This window comes from Canis lupus, chromosome 15, assembly GCF_048164855.1.
Source record: "Canis lupus baileyi chromosome 15, mCanLup2.hap1, whole genome shotgun sequence".
In the NCBI taxonomy this organism is placed as follows: Eukaryota; Metazoa; Chordata; class Mammalia; order Carnivora; family Canidae; genus Canis; species Canis lupus.
In genome coordinates this window covers 2266577-2291085 of record NC_132852.1, presented here as the reverse complement: position 1 = coordinate 2291085, position 24509 = coordinate 2266577, and the positions used below count along the sequence as shown (strand labels likewise).

The 24509-nt window shown below is 38.1% G+C and overlaps 1 protein-coding gene across 1 annotated transcript in view; it reads left to right on the top strand.

The window, feature by feature from the left end:
- The window catches only part of CSMD1 (CUB and Sushi multiple domains 1), a 1871580-nt gene that overhangs the window by 550503 nt on the left and 1296568 nt on the right, over positions 1–24509 (top strand). Inside the window, 1 exon segment of the mRNA XM_072775779.1 lies at positions 11834–11946. Within this exon segment, the coding sequence (XP_072631880.1) occupies positions 11834–11946 (113 nt within the window).

The window sequence follows — 24509 nt, the reverse complement described above, 5'->3', positions numbered from 1 at the left end:
ACTGATGGTCCCTGAGTTTAAAATCCAACATACGTTTTCAGCAGTGGAATTACACAAGCTTGCGTGTGGGTATCTACGGTCCCTGCGTTACGATAAAAGGTGTGATGGGGATTGATACAGTGAGTGGATTTGTGTAGTTTATCTTAATTGTTAGAAATAAGTGATATGTTGAGCAGAACCCCCAAAATAGGCATTGTTCTGAAAGGCCACAAGGGAAGACGTGACAATAATAGGTAACTTCTTAAGCTGGATTTCATGGTGATTTCTACAGGGTCTCTTTCCAAATGACGACACAAATTCTCATGTGGTGAAATCTAGGAAGATCCTCCCACTTCAGTGCGGCTGTGTGTGCAGGTGTATACAGGGTGTGTGTGTGCGCACACGTGTGTGGAGTGGGTGGGTATGTTTGTGTATGTACGTGTGATAGTATGCGCGGGTGGGCGTGTGGCTGTGTGTGGGTGTAGGTGGATGAGAGTGTGTGTACATGGTGGGTGTATGTGGAGGCGGGTACGTGTGTGCAGGAGTGGAAGGATGAGTGTGTTTGTACGTGTGTGTGTGCGTGTGTTTGTAATTTCGTCTTTTCAAAGTTTTACCTACTTGCCCCCCCTTCACTAGACCGTGTGGATCCGAGGGCCTTGCGTGACCCCACTGCCCCAAGAGTAGAGGCGCCCCCTGGTACCCGCCTCCTGCTGACCGAGCTGACCTGTAGCCTGTGGGGGTTACAGGAGCGTGGGCAGGACGCCCAGGCCTGCTCGCAGGTGCTGTCCCACGCACTCGGACGTGTCATCAGACAGGTGTCCGGGCTTCCACACGCCCGGCTCTGCGCTGGCACCCACACCCCTCGGCTCCCGGCCTGTCCCGGCATGAGGGGCTCCTCACGAGGGTGCCGCCCCTCGGGGCTCCACCTGCGAGGGCAGTCAGTCTCCCTGGGCCCTCCTGTGCACCCCGGTTCTATCGGGGACAAACCTGTGTTCCAGGTGGCTCCTTGCTGCCCACACCGTCCTCACTCCTAGACCAGGAAGCCATTACCTACAATTCCCTAGGGAAGCGGGATGATCCCACAGTGTCTCAGATTTCCTGTGGGTGGCACGAGCTCTACGCCCTGGCAGGTTAAACAATGAACGGGGCTGTCGTGCTCTGAGTTTCCAGAGTCTGTGCAGAAGCCCTGAGCTTGATCCTTTGCTCCTTCCTTTCCATGGTAGCTACTTTCTGCAAAGAAGGTCCTATGGGAAAAAAGGAGGGTGAGGGGGAGAAAAGAGAGGAACCTGTGGGTGCTTTATCCCGCTGGATGAGTCGCCCTGAGACGACTGAGCACTGGCTTGGAAGGAGGGTGAGCCCAGTTTCCCGCGTGGGCTCTGGCGCTGTGCATGGCTGGGCCCCCCTCTCCTCTCCACAAAATACGGAGCTGACAGAGCTGACAGCGAATGTCACTTCATGCTACTTCCTACTTTACAGTTCTGCTGCCATAAGGGACGCGGTCCTACCCCTACCGCCAACCCTGGGCACGTTCCAATGCACGGCCTCCGGACACTTCCAGCAAATAGGTGACTCCAAAGTAGATGGCTGGCGACTGGGAATAAAAAACAAAACAAAACAAAACAAAACAAAACAACAAAAAACTATGGGATCCACCGACAATACGTTCTGTTCTCTTACTTTTCAACATGGGGATTTGCCACCTGGAAGGTTTTCTGCTGCATTGAGAGGTGCCTGTAAGATTGCTACTTCTATGACAAAATAATTCGTTATTTAAAGGCGATTTTATCACCTTATAATTAAATAATCATCTGATGATTTTGAAAGCAGTTTTTCTTCCCCCAAATTTTACTGCATACATTTTTAATTTGGGGACTGTGTCTACCTGTCTGAGATCCTGCATTATTATTTTTATTACTATTTTTTTAGACATTAAAAAGAAATTTAATGATGTTGGAGAACATCACAGATTTTGTATTTTGTTGAATATTCAGTGGCTGCCAAGAACTTTATATCCAGCGCTGTATCCCCTCCATCCAATCTGGCAGCTGCGAGACGTCTAGGTGGATTACTCTGATTTACTTCCAGAATATTCCAAGTATTTTATTATCGTTCACTTTAGACTAGGACCTCCTTGAAGGCCTAATGTGGGTGCATCCGGAATATGACTTTTAGTAGATGTCCAGGAAATATTTTGAATCAATAAAGATTCGGTCCTCATTACCCAGTATTATACTGCAAACTAAACATACAGTGATGTTCGGGCTCCGAATAAACACACAGAGAGACCCAAGTCTTCAAATAGTAATAATCACCACACCATGGATTTTTTTTTTTTTTAAAGCAGGAAGCCTCATATTTTATTCCATGGCATGAAAACTATTTAAAGTGCTAGTAATGGGGCCAACACTTGAACATCATAGGAAGAGATAGATTTCTAAAAGTTCTAAGTTATGAGTGAATAGTGTGATTGGCTGCTTTGTGGGGTCTTTACTTCTCAGCCTTGAAGCATTCACACAGGCCCTGGGTGGCTGGCTGAGACCCTTTCTGAGGAAATTCATTTAATTGGTAAAACATTGGATACGTTAATCTCCTAGGTTGTTGCTGACTCTTAGGGTATGATTCTAATCTCACGCCGCCTGTTAGGCCAAGGTTTTTTATAAGCTATATTATGAGGATATCCACACCAGCATATGGCATGAAATGTGATGTTATCAATTATGGAGTATTAATGTGATTTTGGCAACATTTGGCTTTGCAGGGATTTTCTTTAAAGCAATTACATTCACTGAGAAAAGATTTAAGTTAGTGATCTTTTTTTTTTTTTCCTAATTTACTTAAAGCATTCACTTGACATTTTAACTAAACTGTAGTTTTAAAGATATTTGACATTTTAAAATCACAAACACTATAGATTATGCAGTATGTACAGTGTGTAATTTAGGAGCGAGCGTCTGTTAGATGGAGTCATAACTTGCTCATTAATTTCTGGGAAATAAACTACAGTCACACCAGTCATCTGTTTCTGTTTAGCTTTTCACTGAATTTGCTTTTTATTTTTATTTTTTTTCCTTCAGCACTACCATTTCCAATATTCAAGATTGTTTCATGGGTATCAGTGATGCGAATGTCTTGAATGACAAGAGAGTAGAAATATTCTGGATCTATTTCTCCATGCAGGTCATCGTAGTCATTTCTTGAGAGGTGGAAACAGAATAAATTTGTTCAGTTTTGAGACTCCTGTTTCCGCCAGGTGAGGGTGCAGCAAGAATGCAGTTGTGCGGCCACTGGCCTATTCCCTGCTTTCGCCCATGCCCACTCCCCTCCCCCGGGCATGCTCTGTCTTCCCCCAGACGGCTCCACGTGAGATGCAATTACTTTCTCCCAGTTTCAGAAAGTATAGCAAGTGAGAGTCTATAGGACACGAGAAACATCACTGGAAAAAGAGAGCGAGAGCGAGGTGTATCTGGACTGCTATTGGCCACACTTTGTCTTTTATGGGAATACAATGGCTTTCTTGTTACTCTTCTCATACCCCATCCCCTTCTTCTTCCTGCAAATGATTCGATTAGGGTGCCGGAAAAAAAAACAACCAAACCAACCAAACCAAACAAACCAACCAACCAAACAAACAAAAAACAAACAAACAAAAAAACCCTAATGCTTTGAATGTGAGAGATGGTGTTTTCTCCAGGGCCGACTCTTGCATAGCCTGTTGGGGTAGATTCATCATCTGGGTGAAATGGACCCCCTTCCAGCCCAGCCCGTGGGGTCAGCTGCTGCCCAAGGCAGGCACATGCGGAGGAAAGCCTATTTAGTCTCTTTAGGCGGAATCAGGGCAGAAGAGATGCTGTATGCAGACGGACCCTCTGTATTTGTGGATTGATTCTCATTCCGTCTCAATGCGGTCCAAATCTGTTATAATCTCAATCCTCTGAAATACCAGTGTTCTGCATCACAGCGTGTGAAGAAGAGGTAAGACGTTGAGATGGTAGGTGACTGGCTGTGATAGAAAAGCGGATGCGGAAGCTCATCTTATTTTCTTCCTTGCTTGCTTTCAATAACTTAACATTTTCTTAATCTCTGGCTCATTATAGCCAGGATCGAGGTGGCTCACCCCCCTGGTGGGCAGCAAGCTAAGAAGGACAAAGGATACAAATATATGGACTCAGAAATGAGGCCCCTCTACAAATTCATGTGTCGCTTCAGAAAGGCCAGAAATTTGGCTCTGGGTTGTTTGTTTTGTTTAGTCAACACTGAGGGGAACCCTTGAACAGCTCCATGATTCCCCAGATGTTAAAGAGAGACCACTTGTCCCCAGAACAGGTATTCCTCGGAGGAAGGTGACTTTAGTCCCCAGGGTCCACATGGAAATAATATAAGTGATGAAGTAAAGAGTGTTCTCAACGGCAGATTCGGAGAGAGATGGAGGAGTGTGTGTCACTGGCCCTTTCCCGACATTCCTCGCTCACCAGCAGTCCTCAGCTGGTGGAAACCCCGAAATCACAGGTAGCTCTTGAATGTTCTTTCTGGTCAACTGGATCCACTCATCCTCTCCCCTTCCCCAAGCAATGTTGGATTCCATTCTTTTGTACTGAAATTTGACTCCGTTCCATTTCAGATTTGAAACCTTCCATGTACACGTTTTGTCTACAACTACGCATGCTCAATGCCTCCAGGCTCTCAAAAGGTGGTCATATAATGTTGTTATAATGTTGAACTCTTAGCATCTTGCTACTTTTTACAAAATCACAATAGTTTATAAAACTAGATACAACAACAACAGTAGCAGAAGTTTGTGTTTATATTAGAGTCTTACTACATAGGGGCACCTGGGTGGCTCAGTCAGTTAAGCGTCCGCCTTCGGCTCAGGTCATGACCCCGGGGTCCTGGGATCGAGTCCCATGCTGGGCTCCCTGCTCAGTGGAGAGCCTACTTTCTGTTCTCCCTCTGCCTCTTCCCTCTGCTCGCTCTCTCTCTCTCAAATAGGTAAATAAAATCCTTTAAAATAAGCGCTACCACATTATGTGATATCTAACCCTATGCAAATAAATATTTAAGATTTCCAAATGGCCGATGACCAAATGAAATGATCCACAACAACTTTTGTTCAATTTAATTTTGGAACCTAATGAGAGAATGTTTGGTTGTTAAATACTGTTTTCTTGGTTTTTATTTATTTATTTTTTTACTAGTTTGATTATTTTCATTCGTTAACATTTTCTTGACTGCTTCTCAGGCCCGAACCCTCCAATCTATTGTTTTTATTCAATTATTTAAGGTAATTCTAGATTTCCCCACAGTGGTGAGAAATAACACAGGGAGATTCTGGGGACTCTACCCAATTCCCACAAAGGTAACCTCTCAAAAGTGACACCGTACAATACTGACACTGAACCGGTGGAGATACAGGCCACTTTGCAGCACCGTGGGAATCCCTCATTAGTTCTTGGATAGCCCCACACACACTTCCTTTCTGCCCCTACCACCTCCTTCCTCACTGGCCACAAAAAAACCCTCTTCCCGTTTTCAATAATATTGCCACGTCAAGTATGTTTTCAAAATGGAATAGTATAGCCTGTAACCTTTAAGGATTGACTTTATTTTTTCCACTATGTGTCATTTTCTGGAGTTTCATCCAGGTGGTGCCCATCAATAGTTCATTTCTCTTTCTCTCTGAATAGCAATATATGATATAGATGTGCCACAGTTGGTGAACCATTTACCTTTGAGTCATGTCCAAGTTTTTATTTCTTTTCTTAAAATTGAAGTAGAGTTGACATGCAATGTTATATTAGTTTCAAGTGTAGAACACAGCGACTTGACAGGTCTGTTCATCATGCGGTTCTCACCACCAGTGCAGCTCCCATCTGTCACCATACCCGCAATTAACAACCAGGGACTATGTTTCTTATGCTGTGCCTTTATTCCCATGACTTATTCATCCCATAACTTCATCCCCCCTTTCCCCCCTTCACCCATCTTTCCTCTCCCCTCTCATCTGACAACCACCTATTTGCTCTCTGATTTATGGGCCTGTTTCTGGTTTTTGTTTGTTTCTTCGTTTTGTTTTTTTTAGATTCCACATACAAGTGAAATCATATGGTATTTGTCTTTCTCGATCTGACTTACTCTTACTTAGCATTATACCCTCTAGGTCCATCCACATTGTCACAAATGACAAAATTTCATCCTTTCTTTATGACTGAGAGTCCATGGTTTGTGTGTGTGTGGTGTGTGTGCATTTGTATCATTCCATTCCACATATACACAGACACCACACAACCCTCCCATATGTACACATCATCTTCTTTATCCATTCACGTATTGGTGGACACTTGAGTGGCTTCCATACCCCAGCCATTGTAACTAATGCTGCAATAAGCATAGTGTCTATTAGTGATTTTGTTTTCTTCGGGTAAATACCCACTGGTGGAATTACTGGACCATGTGGCATTTCTATTTTAACTTTTTTGAGGAATCTCTGCACTGCTTTCCATAGAGGCTGCTCTAATTTACATCCCCACAAATGTACACAAGGGTTGCTTTTCTCCCCATCCTCCACCACCACTTGTTATTTCTTGTCTTCTTGATTCCGGCTGTTCTGACTGGTGTAAGGCAAATTCTCACTGTGGTTTTGATTTGCATTTCCCTGATGATGAGTGATGCCGGGCATCTTTTCGTGTCGGCCATCTGTATGTCATTTTTGGAAAAAAATGTCTATGTACGTCTTCTGCTCATTTTTTAATTGGATTTTTTTTTGGTGTTAAGCTGTGTAAATTCTTTTTATATTTTGCATATTAACTCCCCACGGAATATATGATTGACAAATATTTTCTCCCATTCGGTAGGTCACCTTTTCATTTTGCTGGTGGTTTCTTTCACTGTGCAAAAGCTTTTTATCGTGGTGCAGTCCTAATAGTTTAATTTTGTTTTTGTTTCCCTTGCCCTAGGAGACATATCTAGAAAAAAATGTTGCTATGGCCCCTGTCAGAGAGATTACTGTCAATGTTTTTTTCTAGGAGTTTTATGATTTCAAGTCTCGCATTTAGATCTTTTATCCTTTTAAGTTTATTTTTGTATGTGGCATAGGAAAGTGGTCCAGTTTTATTCTTTTACATGTAGTTGTTCAGTTTTCCCCAACACCATTTATTGAAGAGACTGTCTTTTCCCCAGTGTATATTCTTGCATCCTTTGCTGAAGATTAATCTTCCATATAATTGTGGGGGTATTTCTGCGCTACTTCATTCCATCTATTTATGCGTGTATTTTGGTACCAGGACCATACTGTTCTAGTTACCACAGCTCCCAATTTTTTATTATTAAGAACAAAACTGCTATAGACATTTGTGTGCAGGTTTTGTATGACCACAAATCTTCATTTCTCTAGGGTAAATGTCTAGGAGAGCAATTGCTTGTTTGTTATATATTTATTTTTTTAAGAAAGTGTCCAACTATTTTCCAGAGTGGTTGTACCCACTAACAATGTAGAAACAACCCATTTTCTCCACATTCTTTCCAGCTTTGATATTGTCACTGCTTTCGGTTTTGACCATTCTGCATGTGTTTGCACTGAGATTTCTTTGTGGCTTTAATGTGTATTTCTCTAATGACTAGTAATGTTGAGAATCTTTTCATATACATATTTGCCATCTCTATATCCTTTTAATGAAATGACTCCTCATATCTTTTGCCTGTTTTCTGATTGGATTGTTTGTTCCTTCACTGTTGAGTCTTTAATGTTCTTTGTATGTCCTAGACAGTTATCCTTTGTCAGATACATTGTTTGCAAATATTTCCTACCAGTGTGTAGTATGTCTCTTCACCCTCTCAGTGGGGTCTTTCACAAAAAAGTTTTTAATTTTTATGAAGTCTGACATGTCAATTTCCTTTATAAACTATGATTTTGGTGTCCAGTCTAGGAATCCTTCAGTTAGTCATAGATGTTCCTCTATGTTTTTTTCTAAAATTTTTATAGTTTTAAATTTATATCTATGATCCATATTGAGTTAATTATTAGATAGAGTTTAGATTTTGGTATAGGCTCATTTTTGTGGTTTTTGCCTGTGGACATCTGTTGTTCCAACATCATTGTCAACATGTCACCTTTACTCCATTGAGTTGCCTTAGCACCTTCGGATCAGTTGGACATGTTTATATGGGTCTGTTTTGGGGTTCTCTGTTCTCATCCATTGATGCATAGATCTGTTAATTTGCCACATGATCTTGATTACTGTATTTATAAAATAAGTCTTGAAAGTGAATAGCCTGAATTATTTTATTCTTTTTTTGAAATTATTTAAGCTTTTCTATTAGGGCTTGAAGGCTTTCTCCTAAATATACATGTTTTAGTTGAATCTTGCCTGTACTTTCGAAATATCTTGTTGGTATTTAGATAGAAATAAAATTAAACCTGCATATAAATTTGAGGAGAATTGATATCTTCACAGTATTGAGGTTTCCAATTTGTTAGCATGGTATATTTCTCCATTTATTTAGTTGCTTACTGATTTCTTTCCTCAGCATAGCACGGTTTTGAAGACATAGTTTTCTATCTGTTTTGTTACAGCTAAGCATTTAAAAAATGATTACAAGTGACATTGTAATATTTAATTTTGGTATCCATGTGTTCAATGCTAGTATGCATAAATGCAATTGAATTTTGTATGTTCATTGTGTATCCTTGCTCATTTCAAGTATTAGCTCCAGGAGTTTTCATCTAGACTCCTTGGCAATATCTATGGAGATAATGGTGTCATCTGCAAAGAGGGGGCAATTTTATTTCTTGCATCCTAATCCATATGCATTTGTTTTCTCTTCTTGGCTTACTGTTCTGGCTGGATCTTCCAGCACAATGTTGAATAAAAGTGGTGAGACCAGACTTTTTGCCTTGTTCTCTCAGTCTTAGGGGAAAGTATCCAGTCTTACACCATCAAATGCCATGTTAGGTGTAGGTTTTTAAGATACCTATTATTAAGTTGGGGAAGTTTTCATCTATTTATATTTTACTGGAAAGTTTTCTCATGATTGGATGTTTACATATGTGCAATATATTTTTTTCCTTTTCCTACATAGATTATCATGATCTTGTGATTTTATTCTTTAGGCTGTTGTGATGGCTGATTATACTGATTGATTTTCAGATATTGAACCATTTTTACATTCCTGGAATAAACACCACTCAGTCATGTTGGAGAATCCTTGTTATATTTTGCTTCTGTTTGCTTTTACTCTGTTAAATTTTTTTTTCTGTTAAAAATTTTTATATCCTTATATATGAGAACTATTATTGGTTTGTTGTTTTCTTTTCTTGCAAAGTTTTTGTCTGGTTTTGGTATCAGGGTATCTTATCTTGGGCTGCCACAGTGAAATATCATACACTGGGCAGCTTAAACAGCCGAGCTATATTTTCTCATAGTTCTGGATGTTGATACCTGATATCAGAAATCAGGCTCTGGTGAGGACTCTCCCTGGCTTACAGACACCTGCCTGCTTCTCACCATTGCTCATATGGCTTCTGCTCAGTGAATGCATGTTGGGAGCAGGAGGGGTTGGGGGTGGGGAGTCTGTTTCTCTTTCTATTCCACTTATGAAGCCACTAATCCTATCAGATTAGCACCTCAGGCTAGGATCTTATTTTATCTTAATTATCACCTAAAAGCCCTGTCTCCACAAACAGTTACATTGAGAGGTAAGGGTTCTTATGAATAGGAATTCGGAGGCAATAATTCAGTCCACAGTGTAGGGTAACTGTAGAGTTATAAAATACATAAGGAGGCTGTCCAACTGCTTCTACTTTCTGGAAGAGACTGGAAAATTGAGGTCCATTTTTTCAAATGCTTGGTAGATGTCTTGGTGCATTCGGGTGGCTGTCTAAGTGTATATAGCAGAATAGCAACACAGATTTACTTCTCACAGTTCTTGAGCCCGGGAAGTCCAAGATCATGGTGCCAGCTGATTGGTGTCTGCTGTGAAGGTGTTCTGTTACGGAGTCAGCACCTTCCTGTTGTCTTGCTCTTCACATGGCAGAAGGGATGGGGGGATGTTCTGAAATCCTTTTGATAAGGGTGCTAGTCCCATTTATGGGGGCTCTGCCCTCAGGATCTGATTACAAACCAAAGGCCCCACTCTAAACATAATCACCTTGGGGGTTCGGTTACAACTTAACGACTTTTGGGGAACAAACATTCTGTCTACATCAGGAGATTTCGCCTTTAAAACCACTTGGACTTGGAGATGCTTTTAGGGAAGTTTTGATAGTTATAAGGCTGTTCAAATGTTCTATTTTATATTCAGTAAGTTGTAGTGGTTTGTGCTTTTTTAAGGAAGCAGCCTGTTTCATGAAAGTCATTAAACTTATATATGCATTTTCTTTGTAGTTTTCCCTTTTTACTTTATATCTGTGGGGTCTCTAGTAATATTTGCTGTTTTATTCCTGATATTAGGTATTTGTATCTTCTACCTCCCTCACTTTTTGTGTCCGTGTTGCTAAATGTTTGTTGGTTTTGTTGATCTTTTCAAAGAATTAGCTTCTGTTTCACTGTTTTTCTCTTGTGTTCTTCTATTTTAAATTTCATTGATTTCTCTTATATTATTATTATTTTGTTATTTATTATTACTATTATTTATTATTATTTACTTATATTAGTTGCCTTCTCTTTGCTTTAGGTTTATTTTACTCTTCCTTTTCTAAGTCCTTCAGATAGAAGTTTGGGTTGCTAATATGAGAGTTCTCCTCTTTTATAATGTGTATTTTTAACACTATTAACTTCCCTCTCTGTACTGCCTCGCTGGATCCTCTAATTTTTGATATCTTGTGTTTTTATCTTCACTCATTTCAATGCATTTTTTCTTCATTTCCCTTAAGAGTTCCTCTTTGATCCACAGATATTTAGAAGTGTGCTGTTTGGTGATTGGTGATGGTCCTATCATTTTTCTCCTAGGAGTTTCTAGTTTGATTCTGAAACCTACAGCAGCTGGAATTGGGTATTTAACACCATAGACTTACTGGCAAACCGGAATTTCTCTACAAAGGATGAACATTCAGACTTACTGCTTTTGGAATCAGAGATTTCTGTTCAGACTATACTAAATCATGTACCTAGAGATAACCCACTTAATTAGCAAACTTTAGGTAAAATATAAATTAACAAAGCATTTCTTTGACCTTGTGGAAAGCTGTTACTGTAGAAAGCATTACGCATAAAGTCTATATTATTATGCGAGTTCACTCATTCAGACTGCTGACTTTATCATCAGTAAAATTTCTAAATATATCTAAACCTAGTGATAGATGTAAAACACATCTAAGAATCCAAAGCCTTGTCTTGAAAGCCAAACATTAAAATCAATTCATTTGACCTCCGCTAGAGGTATTAATTGATTTTTGCTTATTATGTTGTGACTAGTATATGTTTTCTTTTCAAGAAAGCTAGGATTTATTTGGGTTTGATAATAAGAATCAGCACATTAACTATGAGTTGTGACAACCGATCATCTAATAGTTTAGGAAGACAATAATAAATCAAAGTACATGCAAAATCACATTTTTTTTTTCACATAGCATGTATGAGGATGACTTTGCATTAAGCTCCATGTCCCCTGCTCCATGCAATGGTGTATGACACAGTTTCTTTAAATAGAATTTTCTCAAAATTTGTTTAAATACATGGTTACTTAAGCATGTTTAATTTCAATTACCTGGCAACACCTTGAGTGTGGATCATGTAAATTGTTTAGTGACACATCTCAAATAAACATACCACAGGAAAAGGGAAATAACAGTGACTTTATCAAATAAGCTTGAATAAAAAACTTCAACTTTTTAACTCTGTTCATGTATTTTTTCATGGTTTAGATTATCGGGGTTCCAGCTGCCGTCCTCCATAGTCAGCACGGGATCTATCCTCACGCTGTGGTTCACGACCGACTTCGCGGTGAGCGCCCAAGGCTTCAAAGCCCTGTACGAAGGTAGGACATTACAGTGCTCTGCACACACCTACCGTCCAGTCGGTCTTCTTCTTGCTACTGGGGGCTAAAGATCTTGATGCAAACACAAGCTGCTATTTCAGAGGTGGTTTGATGTTATAAACATTTGGTTTTGTGTAATATATTGATGATTGCAGAACATTGCCTACTATAACTGCCCAACTGTCCAGCGCAAAACACGCATTTATGATTTTCCTTTATGGGAAGTTACTCTTTTGAGTTGGAGAAGTGGTTTCTCCCTTGACATGGCACAGAGAAGTTTTGAAATTTTTGATTACTAATTCACAGCACTGCTTTTCTGGGAAATATTCACTTTTAACTCAGAAGTGTTTTAAGAATTTAATTCTTAAGGTTTTCACTGGACAATACTATGGCTAATGCTTAAGGAACGAGAATACCATTATGTGAGTTTTTCTTGCAAAAGCTGAAACTTTTAATTGAGAAGATTGTTTTGCTTTGACTGTTTGGTCGGTGTAAGGCATCTGGAGTTTGTTTGCGTTTTCAGATTCTGTGCCCAGGAATCCTTTGGGGTCTTGATATTGTTGTACTACTGTTGAATTTAGGGGCAAAAATTTAAAAAAGAGGAAAGAGAATACATCCTTGAGAGAGGAAGGAATAAAGATGATTTCCTTTTGGGAATTCAGTTTTAAGACAAGACTTTACTAATTCTCTCAATGCTGAGGTGCGTCTGTTTTCATCTTGTTTTATAGAGATACTTAAAATTTTCTTTCATGTGTAATACAAAGACTATTATTTTTGACATAAATAAATGCCAGAGCCTGTGAATTGAAAATAGACCGTAGGTAGGGATAGAAGCCAATCCTTGTTTTTAACCTCGGCAACTTAGGATCTTGTTCTGAATTAAGTCACATCTGTACCTGTCTTTGTTTGAATACCTAGGGCACTTGCGGAAAAATCATTCTTTGTGGAAACCTAAGGGTAGAGTGTTCTTTGCACAGATATACAGACTGATCAATTTATCTTTTGATTTCAAGTCTTGGGTGAAGTGATGTTTAGGATTGTTTACTCTTCTGACTCTAATGTCTTTCAGGCCACTGTATTTATATACAAACCAGCATCAGGATATTTAATACACTTAGAAGGTATTTAAGTCTATTACCATCTGGGAATAACTTAATCTTTGGAGAGTAACAAGCTAACTGAAGATTAATAGGTGCTATTAGCTTTAAAATTTGTATATACCTGCCCCTTGTGCATATGCTAACTTCACGTAATTCTTTTGCTCAGCCTTGCAAAAGTGTTTCTAAGGCACCCTATCCTTGCTCCCCTTGAAGCATCATTTGTCCAGTCAACATAACTGATATTTGTTCAGATGGTTGATAATGCTTCAATATTGTAGAAATTTTGGCAATTTCCCTCTCTTTTTTGACAAACTTGGTACTTGAATGTTTGTTACATTTTGCTCAATTTCCTAAGATAAATGTTGTGTAGACTTGGTTGATGTTGAATGATTGCCTCATGAGTAATTCTATCCACTCTTTCTGGGCTCTTTCTGCTGCAATCACTGGTTGTCATGATGGTATATGACACACGATTGGCGAGATTGTCTCTTTTGGAAAAAAAAATATTTATGCATTATTTTTAAAAATGAGAAAAGTAGACCAGGAGTTAAGTGTAACGTGCTTAGTAAAATTGCTGATATGTAGGCATGTTCTTTTTGAAATTTATATTTTAAATAATGACATTATAATATAGTCTGATATTTTCAACTGGATAGAAGCCTTTTGAATGGAATTAAAAACTGCTTTGTCAGCAAAAGCAAAATTGTATGTAATATTTAATATCTCTATTTTGTAAATATTTCTCCATTAGCTTAAAGTTTTCCTGAGAAAATCAATGTGTACTATCTGGAGAAATAAGGTCAATTGTCCTCTCAACAGAGGATTAAGGACTGGAGAATTTATCCAAAAGAGAGTAAAGCTTTCAGTGCAAGCACGGGCTGATTTATCAATAGTCTAATTTGCATAGGAAGTTAGGTATAGCTGTAGGCAATGTCACTGAAAAAAAGTGAAATTTTGTGAAAAATACTGCATATATATTCACACATACTTACTCATATAAAATATAAAGCAGAACCAATGATAATGGTCAGAAAATTATGTAAATTTTTTGGGCGAAGCAGAACACTGAATCCTCTAAGGGATTCAGATTTCCCTGTTTCCCAGGAGTTTTTTATTTTGATGACACTCTCCATCAAGTAATTAATATAAACCAAGTAATATAATAAAATTCTGATGTTTTATCCAAGACCTCTAAAGGAAATTCAATTTAATTTTGATATTAGACAGTAGATCAGCTTGTTCAAAAAATAATATAGTCTTAAATTAGTACTACTTTTTCAGGTTAAAATTAGAATTTATTTAATATTACCAGATGGATGTTCAAATTTTTAATTTAAGTGCATTTGCTTACATTGAAGAAAATCTTTCAAACTTTTAAAGTCTGTCTAAACATGTTAACCTTGATAACAAGTTTAATCCAGGCGCTGAACTTTGTAGTTTTCTGGCAGTAATTTGGAATAGACACTATTTACATAAATTATTATTCATGCATGGAAATATTATACTACATAATGAGTATGAAAACAATAATTTAAAAATTCTAATTAATGCGTTCAGTCATTGAATTTAACCCTGGAAATTAAACGGAAATATTTATAAATTTCACAGTAACATCGCTCATCTACAGTAATTGACTCTCTAAATATGGAGACCTTCAGGATCTTAGTAAATTTATAGCCTGTCAGTAAAATCAACATATTCCAAAACATCCATGCAGAATAAAATTAAAGCTACCAAATTCATAGGGTATTTTGTAACATTACATCTGCTAGTTTCATCATTGAACATTGTTCTTTTTAGTAAACTAAATAATTTGCATATTTTTTTGGTAAATTTATAACAGAAAACTTTGAGACTACACGTAATCTACCATGAACAGATAATTTACCATGACATGGATTACTATCACACCTCCTATATTTGCCTAATATTGAAGTATTGTGTATGTAAAGAACAATTATTCATATATTTCTATTTGCCAACTTTAGTTTGCTAAAAGTTAAAAATACCCCCCCCCAAAAAAAAAGCCTGCCTTACTTATTTCATCAAGATTATGTATGACTTAAGAAAAATATCATTTAGGAGATCATAAAATTGACATGCCAAGGCATGAAAAATATTATGTAATGGCACCCATGACAAGGTGTGGCCCTCACTTTACTTGAGCACAGGGAGAACAAATGAAGTTGGTGATGTGAAAATCTAGACCTGGCCCCAAAACACCTGTCACTCTTTTTATTGTTTTTTTCACTTTTTGAAAGGAGATGCCTCTTTCTTTCTTTCTGTCTTTCTTTTTCTTTAAGATTCCTCTATTTTTTAATGTTTTTTCTTATTTGTGAAAAAGTAAATTAAATGTTAGAAATGCTTATGAATATATCATGAAAACTCCTCAACCTGACCTTTTAGTTATTTGATCTGATGTCTGATTTATTTTTAAATGACTTCTCTTGTGTTACTACATTTTGGCTTTGTTCTGGTAATCATTCAAATGTTTTATTGACTATTTCCTAATTTTTATTTGTTGCTGTTTGACCTTTTTTTCTTCATTAAAATTTTAACATATAGTTTTCACAAATTATTTACCATAGTTAGGTTGACTTTTTAGATATTTTTGCAGGTAAAATAAGTTTTCTTGGACATTGGCTGTGTTTTTTATAATTCTGTATTTTGTATGAGATAGGATTTTTATTATACGATACCATTTACATTTGGGTAGAAAATAACCAACTCTGTGATTCAGATTAATGTATACAATGTGTATTCACTAGAATCAGTAGTTTCCTTGTATGGAACATTTTTCAAAAGTATAGGGCCATCCCATTGATTGGGAACCTAATTTTCTTTGAAGAATTGGCAAAGGTTTCTTATCTATGAGAAAGTAGCTATTTTAAAGCAATCAGAATTAAAATAATATGCATATTTTGACATGGATATTTATATCTGGTGAGGTAGAAGGAAGGCTACACTGGATTCTTGCCTAAGGCAAAACTGATAAATGTTAAGATACTATTATTTTCAAGATTTCTTTAAAAATAGTTGCTGACATAGTAGATGAAAAGGGAAAAATTTCAATGACAAATATAGATAGTCATATATTTTGATCATAAGATGCTGATTTTACACACTCAGCTTATCCCTCATCTTTCCAAGGTTCCATCTTAGAATATACTGGACTTTAATTTTATGCATGCAATGTAAGAATCTGAATGTCAGAATCTATTTGAATGAAACCAATACTGGTGGTATAATGGGGAAGAATTTGACATACTAAACAGTAAAAATTTGCTTGTGGCAGGAAATTGTGTTTCATGTAAAACAGTTCATTAATTGGAATGAGAAAAACAATTGCCCATGAAGCTAGTTTAAGAACTTCCCCTGGGTTATAAAATGCTTTTCTAAAGAAATTGTGCTTTTTCAAGTTTTTTTTTTTATCTTAAAATTATGCGTTCTACAATTATAACATGATTTTGATTGCTAAGGTATATGCATCTCTGTGGATGGATGACAGATACATACATGATACATACGTGTGTAGGATGGTATGAACTCCTGTATACATTTCCTTATTAAATTCTCACACGATTCCTCTAAGCAAAATAAAGTTGCGTAATATTATCAAGTAGAGAAAGTGAGGTCATAACTCACAGTAATTGAGTTTGCCAAGACCACATAGCTATGGAATTGTGAAAGCAGAGATTAAACACTAGCCTGCCTGTTTCCCAAAGTTGTAATTTGTAACCACTCACCACAGAGCCTCTCATATACTTATGTTTATTTGTTTACACATATGCAGAGGCACTCCATGGCTGTGCGTGCTTATACACGTGTGCAAACAGAGAATTACATTTTTGCAAAAATACATACAGAAATGCATATACATGTGCCTGTACACACATATGTATACTCCAGAGAATGTGTATGTGGTTACGCAAGTTGACACACAGATGTCCTTGTTCATTCTTTTTCTCATTTATTTACTTAGCATTCACTGAGCATCTCCCAGTGACCCAATGTTGAGCTAAGTGATAGGAATACGCAGATGAGAGGGGGAGGTTGCTTCTGAAGCCATAGTGAAGGAGAAAATGGTCCCATTCCAGCAAACATAAAGAGTAGCTGGTGTTTGATAAGGTCAGGCAACGAGGGAAGGCCAGCTGCCCTTGGGGATCGGGTACGGGTCATTACAGAGTCAATGCTTGGGCTCAATCTCAGATACTGTGCTCGAGAAGCTCATGTGGCAAATGCCTTCATGTGTCAGGCACTGAATAGAAGCTCTCCAGAAAGGTCGAAATGGGAGGATCTTTCTGAGTAAGGAAGACTCATGTACAAGACTATGGAGGAAAACCAATTATTGTGTTTAAAAATTCAGAAGCAAGGGGAGGTTGATGGAGGGCTGCCTGGAGGGGGAGATGGCAGGCCTCCGTTCTCCTCAGGCTTCACATGGGCCTGGAGTGCAGCCCCTGTCCCCCCCTCACTCGAGGAGGTCGGGTCATGTGGTTTCATCTGTGGGCTACAGCACTTCCTCTGTGCCATCCTGAAAGAAAGGCTGAATTAATTCCACTGGACTTTTAAATAAACTGTAGCATCTTTGTCTGTGCTTCTATTTTACAATATGTCACTTTTTGGCCTTTAAATCATGGCTGTGGTATCAGAAACCATGCAAGAGAGAGGTGATACGGATCTGGTAAATTCCAAATTCCACAGCACTTTTGCCTTGGGGCCAGCTGGCACTTGGTACAGCATCTTTCCTGCCCTGTCTTCATGTCCCCAAGGGCAGGAATGGGCTCTAAAGGAAAATTGCAGTCCTCGACATTTGTCATCACATGAATATTCAAAACCATTTTTTTGATGAGAAATTACATTTGACCACAATTTGATTTCATCTACTCTTTCTTTCTCTTTTCTCTCCCCTTCAATCCCTAAAAGGAAAACCACTAGTGAGTGACCCCATTAAATGACGTGAATTTGATTTTCCCTCTGGTTAACACATCCTCTCATCCAGAGGTTTCTGAAATAGCACTGAAATGATTTAGAGACAAACAGATGAGGTGGTCCACAATGTGCTCAAGCTGTTCATGTTTAAAAAATAATGGACTTAACACAGGCCGTCGCAATAAGCTTGCAAGAACTTAAAATGGATTAATTTCATTTATTATGCGTTTATGTCATGGATGCAAATGGCCCACATTTTCATGTATTATGTAGGTTTTCACCAGGGAAAAGGGAATCTTGGCTGCAGTGCAGCCCTTTCGTTCTGGGGTTCACTGAGTCATTAACTCCGGGGCTGGGGTGAGGCTTCTGATGGACAGTGTGTTTCTCCTTGGCTGAATATATTTGGCATTTTCCTCTGACACATCCCTCAAGCAGAATTTTCTTTCCTTTAACATGCGTGGATCTGGACTTAGAAAGAGCAGCTAGATTATTACCCTTCAAGCTCAAAGCTTTATTTAGAATGTCAGCACTGATTTATTTCTCCCTTGAAGTGATTATCCAAACTCAACCTGAATTAAAGCGTGGAGCATGAATGACCCACCTGGCAAGAGAGAAAGCTTTCTGACTAAAGAAAGTGATGGTGGAGGAACGGCAGTTAGCTGTCCGTGAGCTGACAGTTGAACGTCATCTTGGGTTTATAACAAGAGATGAGGCTGGAACAAATGGGAACTTTCAGAATCCCTTTGCTTGTGACTATTTAGGTTGTGAGGGTTGATACACCCAGGTAAGGACATGCCTTCACCTTAGAGTGAGCGGAGCTGTTGGCCCTCATATCAGAACTTCTCTACTTCTCTAGGCTCACTTGCCAGAGCTTGAGCTATTTTGGTGTTGTTGTGGTTGTTGTTGTTGTTCTTCATTTGCTCACCTTTTCAGCAACAGGTACGTGAGAACCACCAAGCAATGATTTTAGAATGGCCCTGGAAAATAATTATTGCTGTTAGTAATATCAATGCTGACACTTCCAAAGAGCATAGACATAGGAGGAATATGATTACTTTTTTGAAAGGACAATGTTAAGGCAATCGGCACATAATAGGGAAGAAAAAAAGAGATGCAGACCTCCCAGAAAGAAATGAGTTCAACCAATCTAGCAAGGCGTAGATGTAACCCATGGGCATTGACCATTTGATGAAAGAAGAAAAGATAAAATAAGTGCCCGAGGCAAAACACGTTGCCAGAGGCAAAGCCACGTCCAGTCCAGCTCAACCAAGAGGCTGTCACGTGCTGTTCCAAGATCACAGAGTCTGAGAGTCCACTGAACAGCCATGCCTGTTGGGAGTGTGAATGCATGAGGCCACTTCCATCTGTCCCTATACTATATCTCTGACTTCCTTAATTTGGGGACCATCTCATTTTCTATGAGGCTCTAAAATTACATGCACGATTTTGTGTTGTGTGTGTTTTTCTATGTAAAACATTTGCCAGACTTGAGCAAGTTCTCAAGAGTTTCATAACTAATGAAAAGGTCAGAATGACTTGTGTAGATTTATGATAAAGCTCCGTTCACCTGCGGCATCAAGTGCTCTTTCATCTGATTTCTATCACTTATCTTATTTCTTATTTTTGTTGTTCTGATTCCATGTTTAAGCAAGAAGCCTTCAGGTTACAATGTGGCGTCACATATAGGCCTGAATTGAGAGAAAAAGGACTGTTATATCAGTGTAAATAGTCTTCTTCCTGTGAATTGCAATTTATTAATTTGGCATTTTGAGTGTATATATATATATATATATATATATATATATATATATATATATTAATTAATGTGTATTTACCCCAGAGAGATGGAATCTACTTGTATGCATTAGAAAATCTAGTTTCCAATTCAGTAGAAGTAAATTACTATAAATTCATTAAAATAACACATTCTGCTGTGAGGTCTATTGAGAGAGACTGAGCCAGTTTTTTGCCTTGACAACACGTGCATGCACACGCGCGCACAAATACACACATACTCATTCTATAGCTATGTACGTTTTTCCTTCCAGCATCACCACAAGGAAATCTTTTTTTTTTTTTTCAAAATTCTCACATTATTAAAAAGATTCAGTTAGTTTTAGTCCCGTATGTCCGTTATATATGAAAGGGAGGAAAAGACAGTATAATCCTATCCTGGTAAAACGTGTTTTGAAGCACTTTCATGTGTCTTTATGTGCCGGAGTATCCACATGTCATGTATAGGCATTGCATACACACATGTGTGCTCGTGTGAATATTCAGGGAATTGTAGAGTAGTTGAATTGTTAAAAGCAGCACATTACTGGGCAGCCCCGGTGGTGCAGCGGTTTAGCCCTGTCTGCAGCCCAGGGCGTGATCCTGGAGACCCTGGATCGAATCCCATGTCAGGCTCTCTGCATGGAGCCTGTTTCTCCCTCTGCCTGTGTCTCTGCCTCTCTCTCTCTCTCTGCATCTCTATGAATAAATAAACTAAAAAAAAAAAAAAAAAGCAGCACATTACTTTGGGAAGTAATTGGAATGGGAGGAATTTGGAGGAAGATTTGTTTGATTTCTCTCTATAGTTGTATCATTTAACTTGTCGCAAGGAGCATTGAAAAACTAAATTGCTTCATGAACATCATGAAGCGAGATGATGTGGACATTGTTATTCTTAAGTGAATCTCCTCTGACTCTCACGTCAAGTTGAATGAAGTAGAACCAGGTGATCAAAAGTTCTTCAATGCTATATTGTTGTCAAATGTCTGACTTACTGCCTTTGAAGGCATCCCTGTAGCTGACATGTTTCCATTGTCTGAGAATGAGAAAACAGTGCATCCTCACTAGAAGTCCACGTGCAGAAACAGTAGCCTGTCCAAAGAGGACATGATAAAAAAACAAAGTAATTCCATAGAAAAGGCATCTTCCAAATCATCATTTGGTAACAAGATAAGGATTGGTTAATATTTGTCCTTGGAGGGAGTTCCCAAACCATGAGTAATTGTACTTACATCTCTTAAAATATTTCTTCTTGATTATAATTTAATTTATTCCTTGTACTCCTTCATCCCCCAAGACTTTTTTGTTTGCGATGATTTTTTTAAACCAATCTCTTGTGTCAAAATTCCCTGAGCTTGTAAGAATTTATACAAACAACATTTGGCAATAACTCATCTCAGGTAATCTTTGAAAAATAAAAATTCATCATCATTTAAGATGAAACTTTATGAACAAAAATTATGAGACTGAGTGATTTTTGAATAATGTCTCTTCTTTGGCCGCATGGATCTGTAACGTGTGACTCAATACCGTGGAAATCAGATGATGTCTCTCACCATTGAAAGACTGTCAACCACTAGCTAGCTGTTATTTGGGGACTAGGGATGGAAAACGTTAGGGGAGACTAATTATGTAAATGTATACACGTGGATGAGGGCAGGGATCCTAAGGTCTGGGTGTAATCCAGTTCCCCAATCACAACAAGTGTGCCTCTCCCATGTGTTACACAGGCATTGATTGCATCAGATTCCTTGTAAGATGAAGCAATAGTGGCACCTGCCTCACACAATTGCTGGGAGACTTACAGAAAATTAGCTGCTGCAATTGTTTGGCTCAGTCTCTGGTGTGTAAAAATGTTAACCTCTGCTTCTAGGTCTGCAGATTGGCATGAAAAATGCCCTCAATAGGTATAGTGTGTCCTTATTTCTTCAAACTGTGAATTACATAATATCCTTTTTTAATACTTATGCCCCTCTCTTTTGGGCTAATATCCCCTCTTTGCCACCCTATACTTAGACACCTGAGTCTCTTCGTCTTTTCTATGTAGTGAAAAAAATTGCCAGATGTAGATGATTTTATGATTTTCTTTTTTTTTTTAATTTTTTTTAATTTTTATTTATTTATGATAGTCACACAGAGAGAGAGAGAGAGGCAGAGACACAGGCAGAGGGAGAAGCAGGCTCCATGCACCGGGAGCCCGACGTGGGATTCGATCCCAGGTCTCCAGGATCCCGCCCTGGGCCAAAGGCAGGCGCCAAACCGCTGCGCCACCCAGGGATCCCTGATTTTATGATTTTCTAAGTGAGAATGCAACATATCATTTTATCCCAGCTAAGAGGTTGGGTGGTACTTACTGGTTTTAGGACAAGCTTGGAAATTGTGCACTGTGGTTAGGGTTACTTCTCATTTTTTCTCAAATATCAACTCATGTATGTAGGTATTTTTGTTGTTGTTTGTTCATCATTTTAAAATAACAGGAGTATAGGATAGAGGTCACAGAGGAAAGGCAAAAAGTACTTTTTTTTTTTTTTTTTTTACAGTTGCTGCTGGTTATAGTTGGTTAGTCTGAGGTAACACAAGGAAGAGATGTGAAAGAATAAGGTTGATTTGGATTATGAAAAGAAAAAAAAATAGGCATACATTGAAACCAGAAGGATCCAAGAATGCTGGAAATGCACGTGAAATATTTAAATTAGAACAAAAATATTACAACGTGACAGATATATCAAAATCATTTTAGTTAAGATAGAGAAACCTCCCCTCCTCAGATACTTTTGTGAAAGATATATATGTTACATTAAATATAATCAGTCTGTAGCTATATGTAAAACTTCATATTTAAACAATGCTTCACACTCTGATGTATGGTTGAATAAACACCAAATATGCATCCATATGATAAAAAGAGATATAAATGTTTATCTGCAGAGTTCTTAAATCAGTCTACAGGAGATTCAGAATTCATTTCCATTCCTGACTTTGCATTTAGATGTAAATTTATTATCATTTCTGATATCCTTGCTACCTAAGGTTGACGGGTCACTGAATGTCAAACAGGCATCTGGTTGCTAAATCTAAGCATATTTTTCAAAGGGTATGTTAGTCTAAAAAGTTTCCAAACTTATTGGGTGGTTTCTTCATTTTTATTGCTTCTTTAAATGTAGTCAGAAAATGGTAATCTACAATGTCTTCTGAATAATAGATATAATGGCGACCTCTATAGAATTTATATTTCAAGAGATAGTCCATTATGGGTTTATTCTTAGTTTCAGCAAAATGAGGCACTGATTCTATTACTTGAAATAGCATTATATAGAGTTGTACCATCAGTTGGTGCATTTTCTATATTTTTAGGACAGCTTTAGATTTATAGAAAATCACTCATCTCTTATTATTTTAAATGCTTATGTCACCTCTCATTCCTTGGTGCTAATCAGAGGGGCATAGACCTAAATAGGAAATATCTTTGATCGTGTTCAAGCGATCTTTGATCAAAGATGAGAATTCAGAGGCAAAATTTAGCTTATGAATCATGAAAACTAATAATTTTGTCTTGTATTTGTGTTCTCCCAAAGCTTTTCTCTAAGAATTGGTTATGGAAACTCTTGTGCTGCTCAAGTACCCATTTCATGACAGTAGAGGATGAAATGCCCTTTCTAGACAGCCTCCGTGTTTGTTTTAACTAACTTCCTTGCAGACGTTCTTGACATTGGTTCTTACAAAATGTAACCTTATATTTCTTTCATATCCTCAGAGAGAAAAAGTATCATTAAAAAAAAAAAAAAAAAAGAGTGGCCTGGGCCTGTCAACTTACAACATTAACTTATACACATCCCATTAAGCTTTTGTAGTCATTTTAATCAAAAACATCTCTAAGTTTTCATTTTTTTTAAATCAGGCCTATATTTTTCCTAAAATATGTTTTTAAATATTAGAATAACGGAATGGAAAGCTCCATTTGGGAAGAGAGGAGGGTGGGTGAGTAGACAGCTGGTGTGTGGGGGACACTGCAATTTCCTCCTGCAGTTCTGCCCAAGTGTAGGAGGGTAACAAATGGGAGATTTTGTGCAGGAATAAGATGCCGAACAATTTCAGCTTTGGATGCGTTATCCATCTTAACTCATAAAAATGGGATTTTAACATTCCACGTCTTATTTTTCATTTTTGAAGACTTTCACACTTGCTCAAAACCTTCCCATATGGCACAATTCTGACATGTGTATCAAAATTTACGTATTTACTTGACTCTTTTTTGGAAGAGAAGTTGATATGCATGAATCATAAGAACAGTGATAATGAATTATTTTTTATATTAAGTTCACCAAGTCAGAGGAACTAGCTGGCATGTGTTTATAATTAATCCATATACATTTACTACCAAAGTTCATGAAAAGTTAAGTGAAGTATCATTGCATTTGTAAACTGCCCTATAAAATACAGACGATTTGTACTTTGAAGCATAAACAGTGAACAGAATACAACATTACAATGGGAATACAGCACTAACTTTACAACATATTTTAGGCAGTATTCTAACCACAGACAATGCAGTTATTTTGGTTTTCAACAGCTTCAGTACAAGATCCCATCTAGCAGGTCAAGCCACATCTATGCAGCTCTGCTGCTACAGTGTGAACGCAGCCCTACACCATGGTTGCATGAATGAGCATACGTGTGTTCCAGTAAAACTTTATTTACAAATACAGGTGGCCATTGTGTGGGACCCCAGCCCTAAAGCCAGAGCTCTTTCCTTCTTCCAGA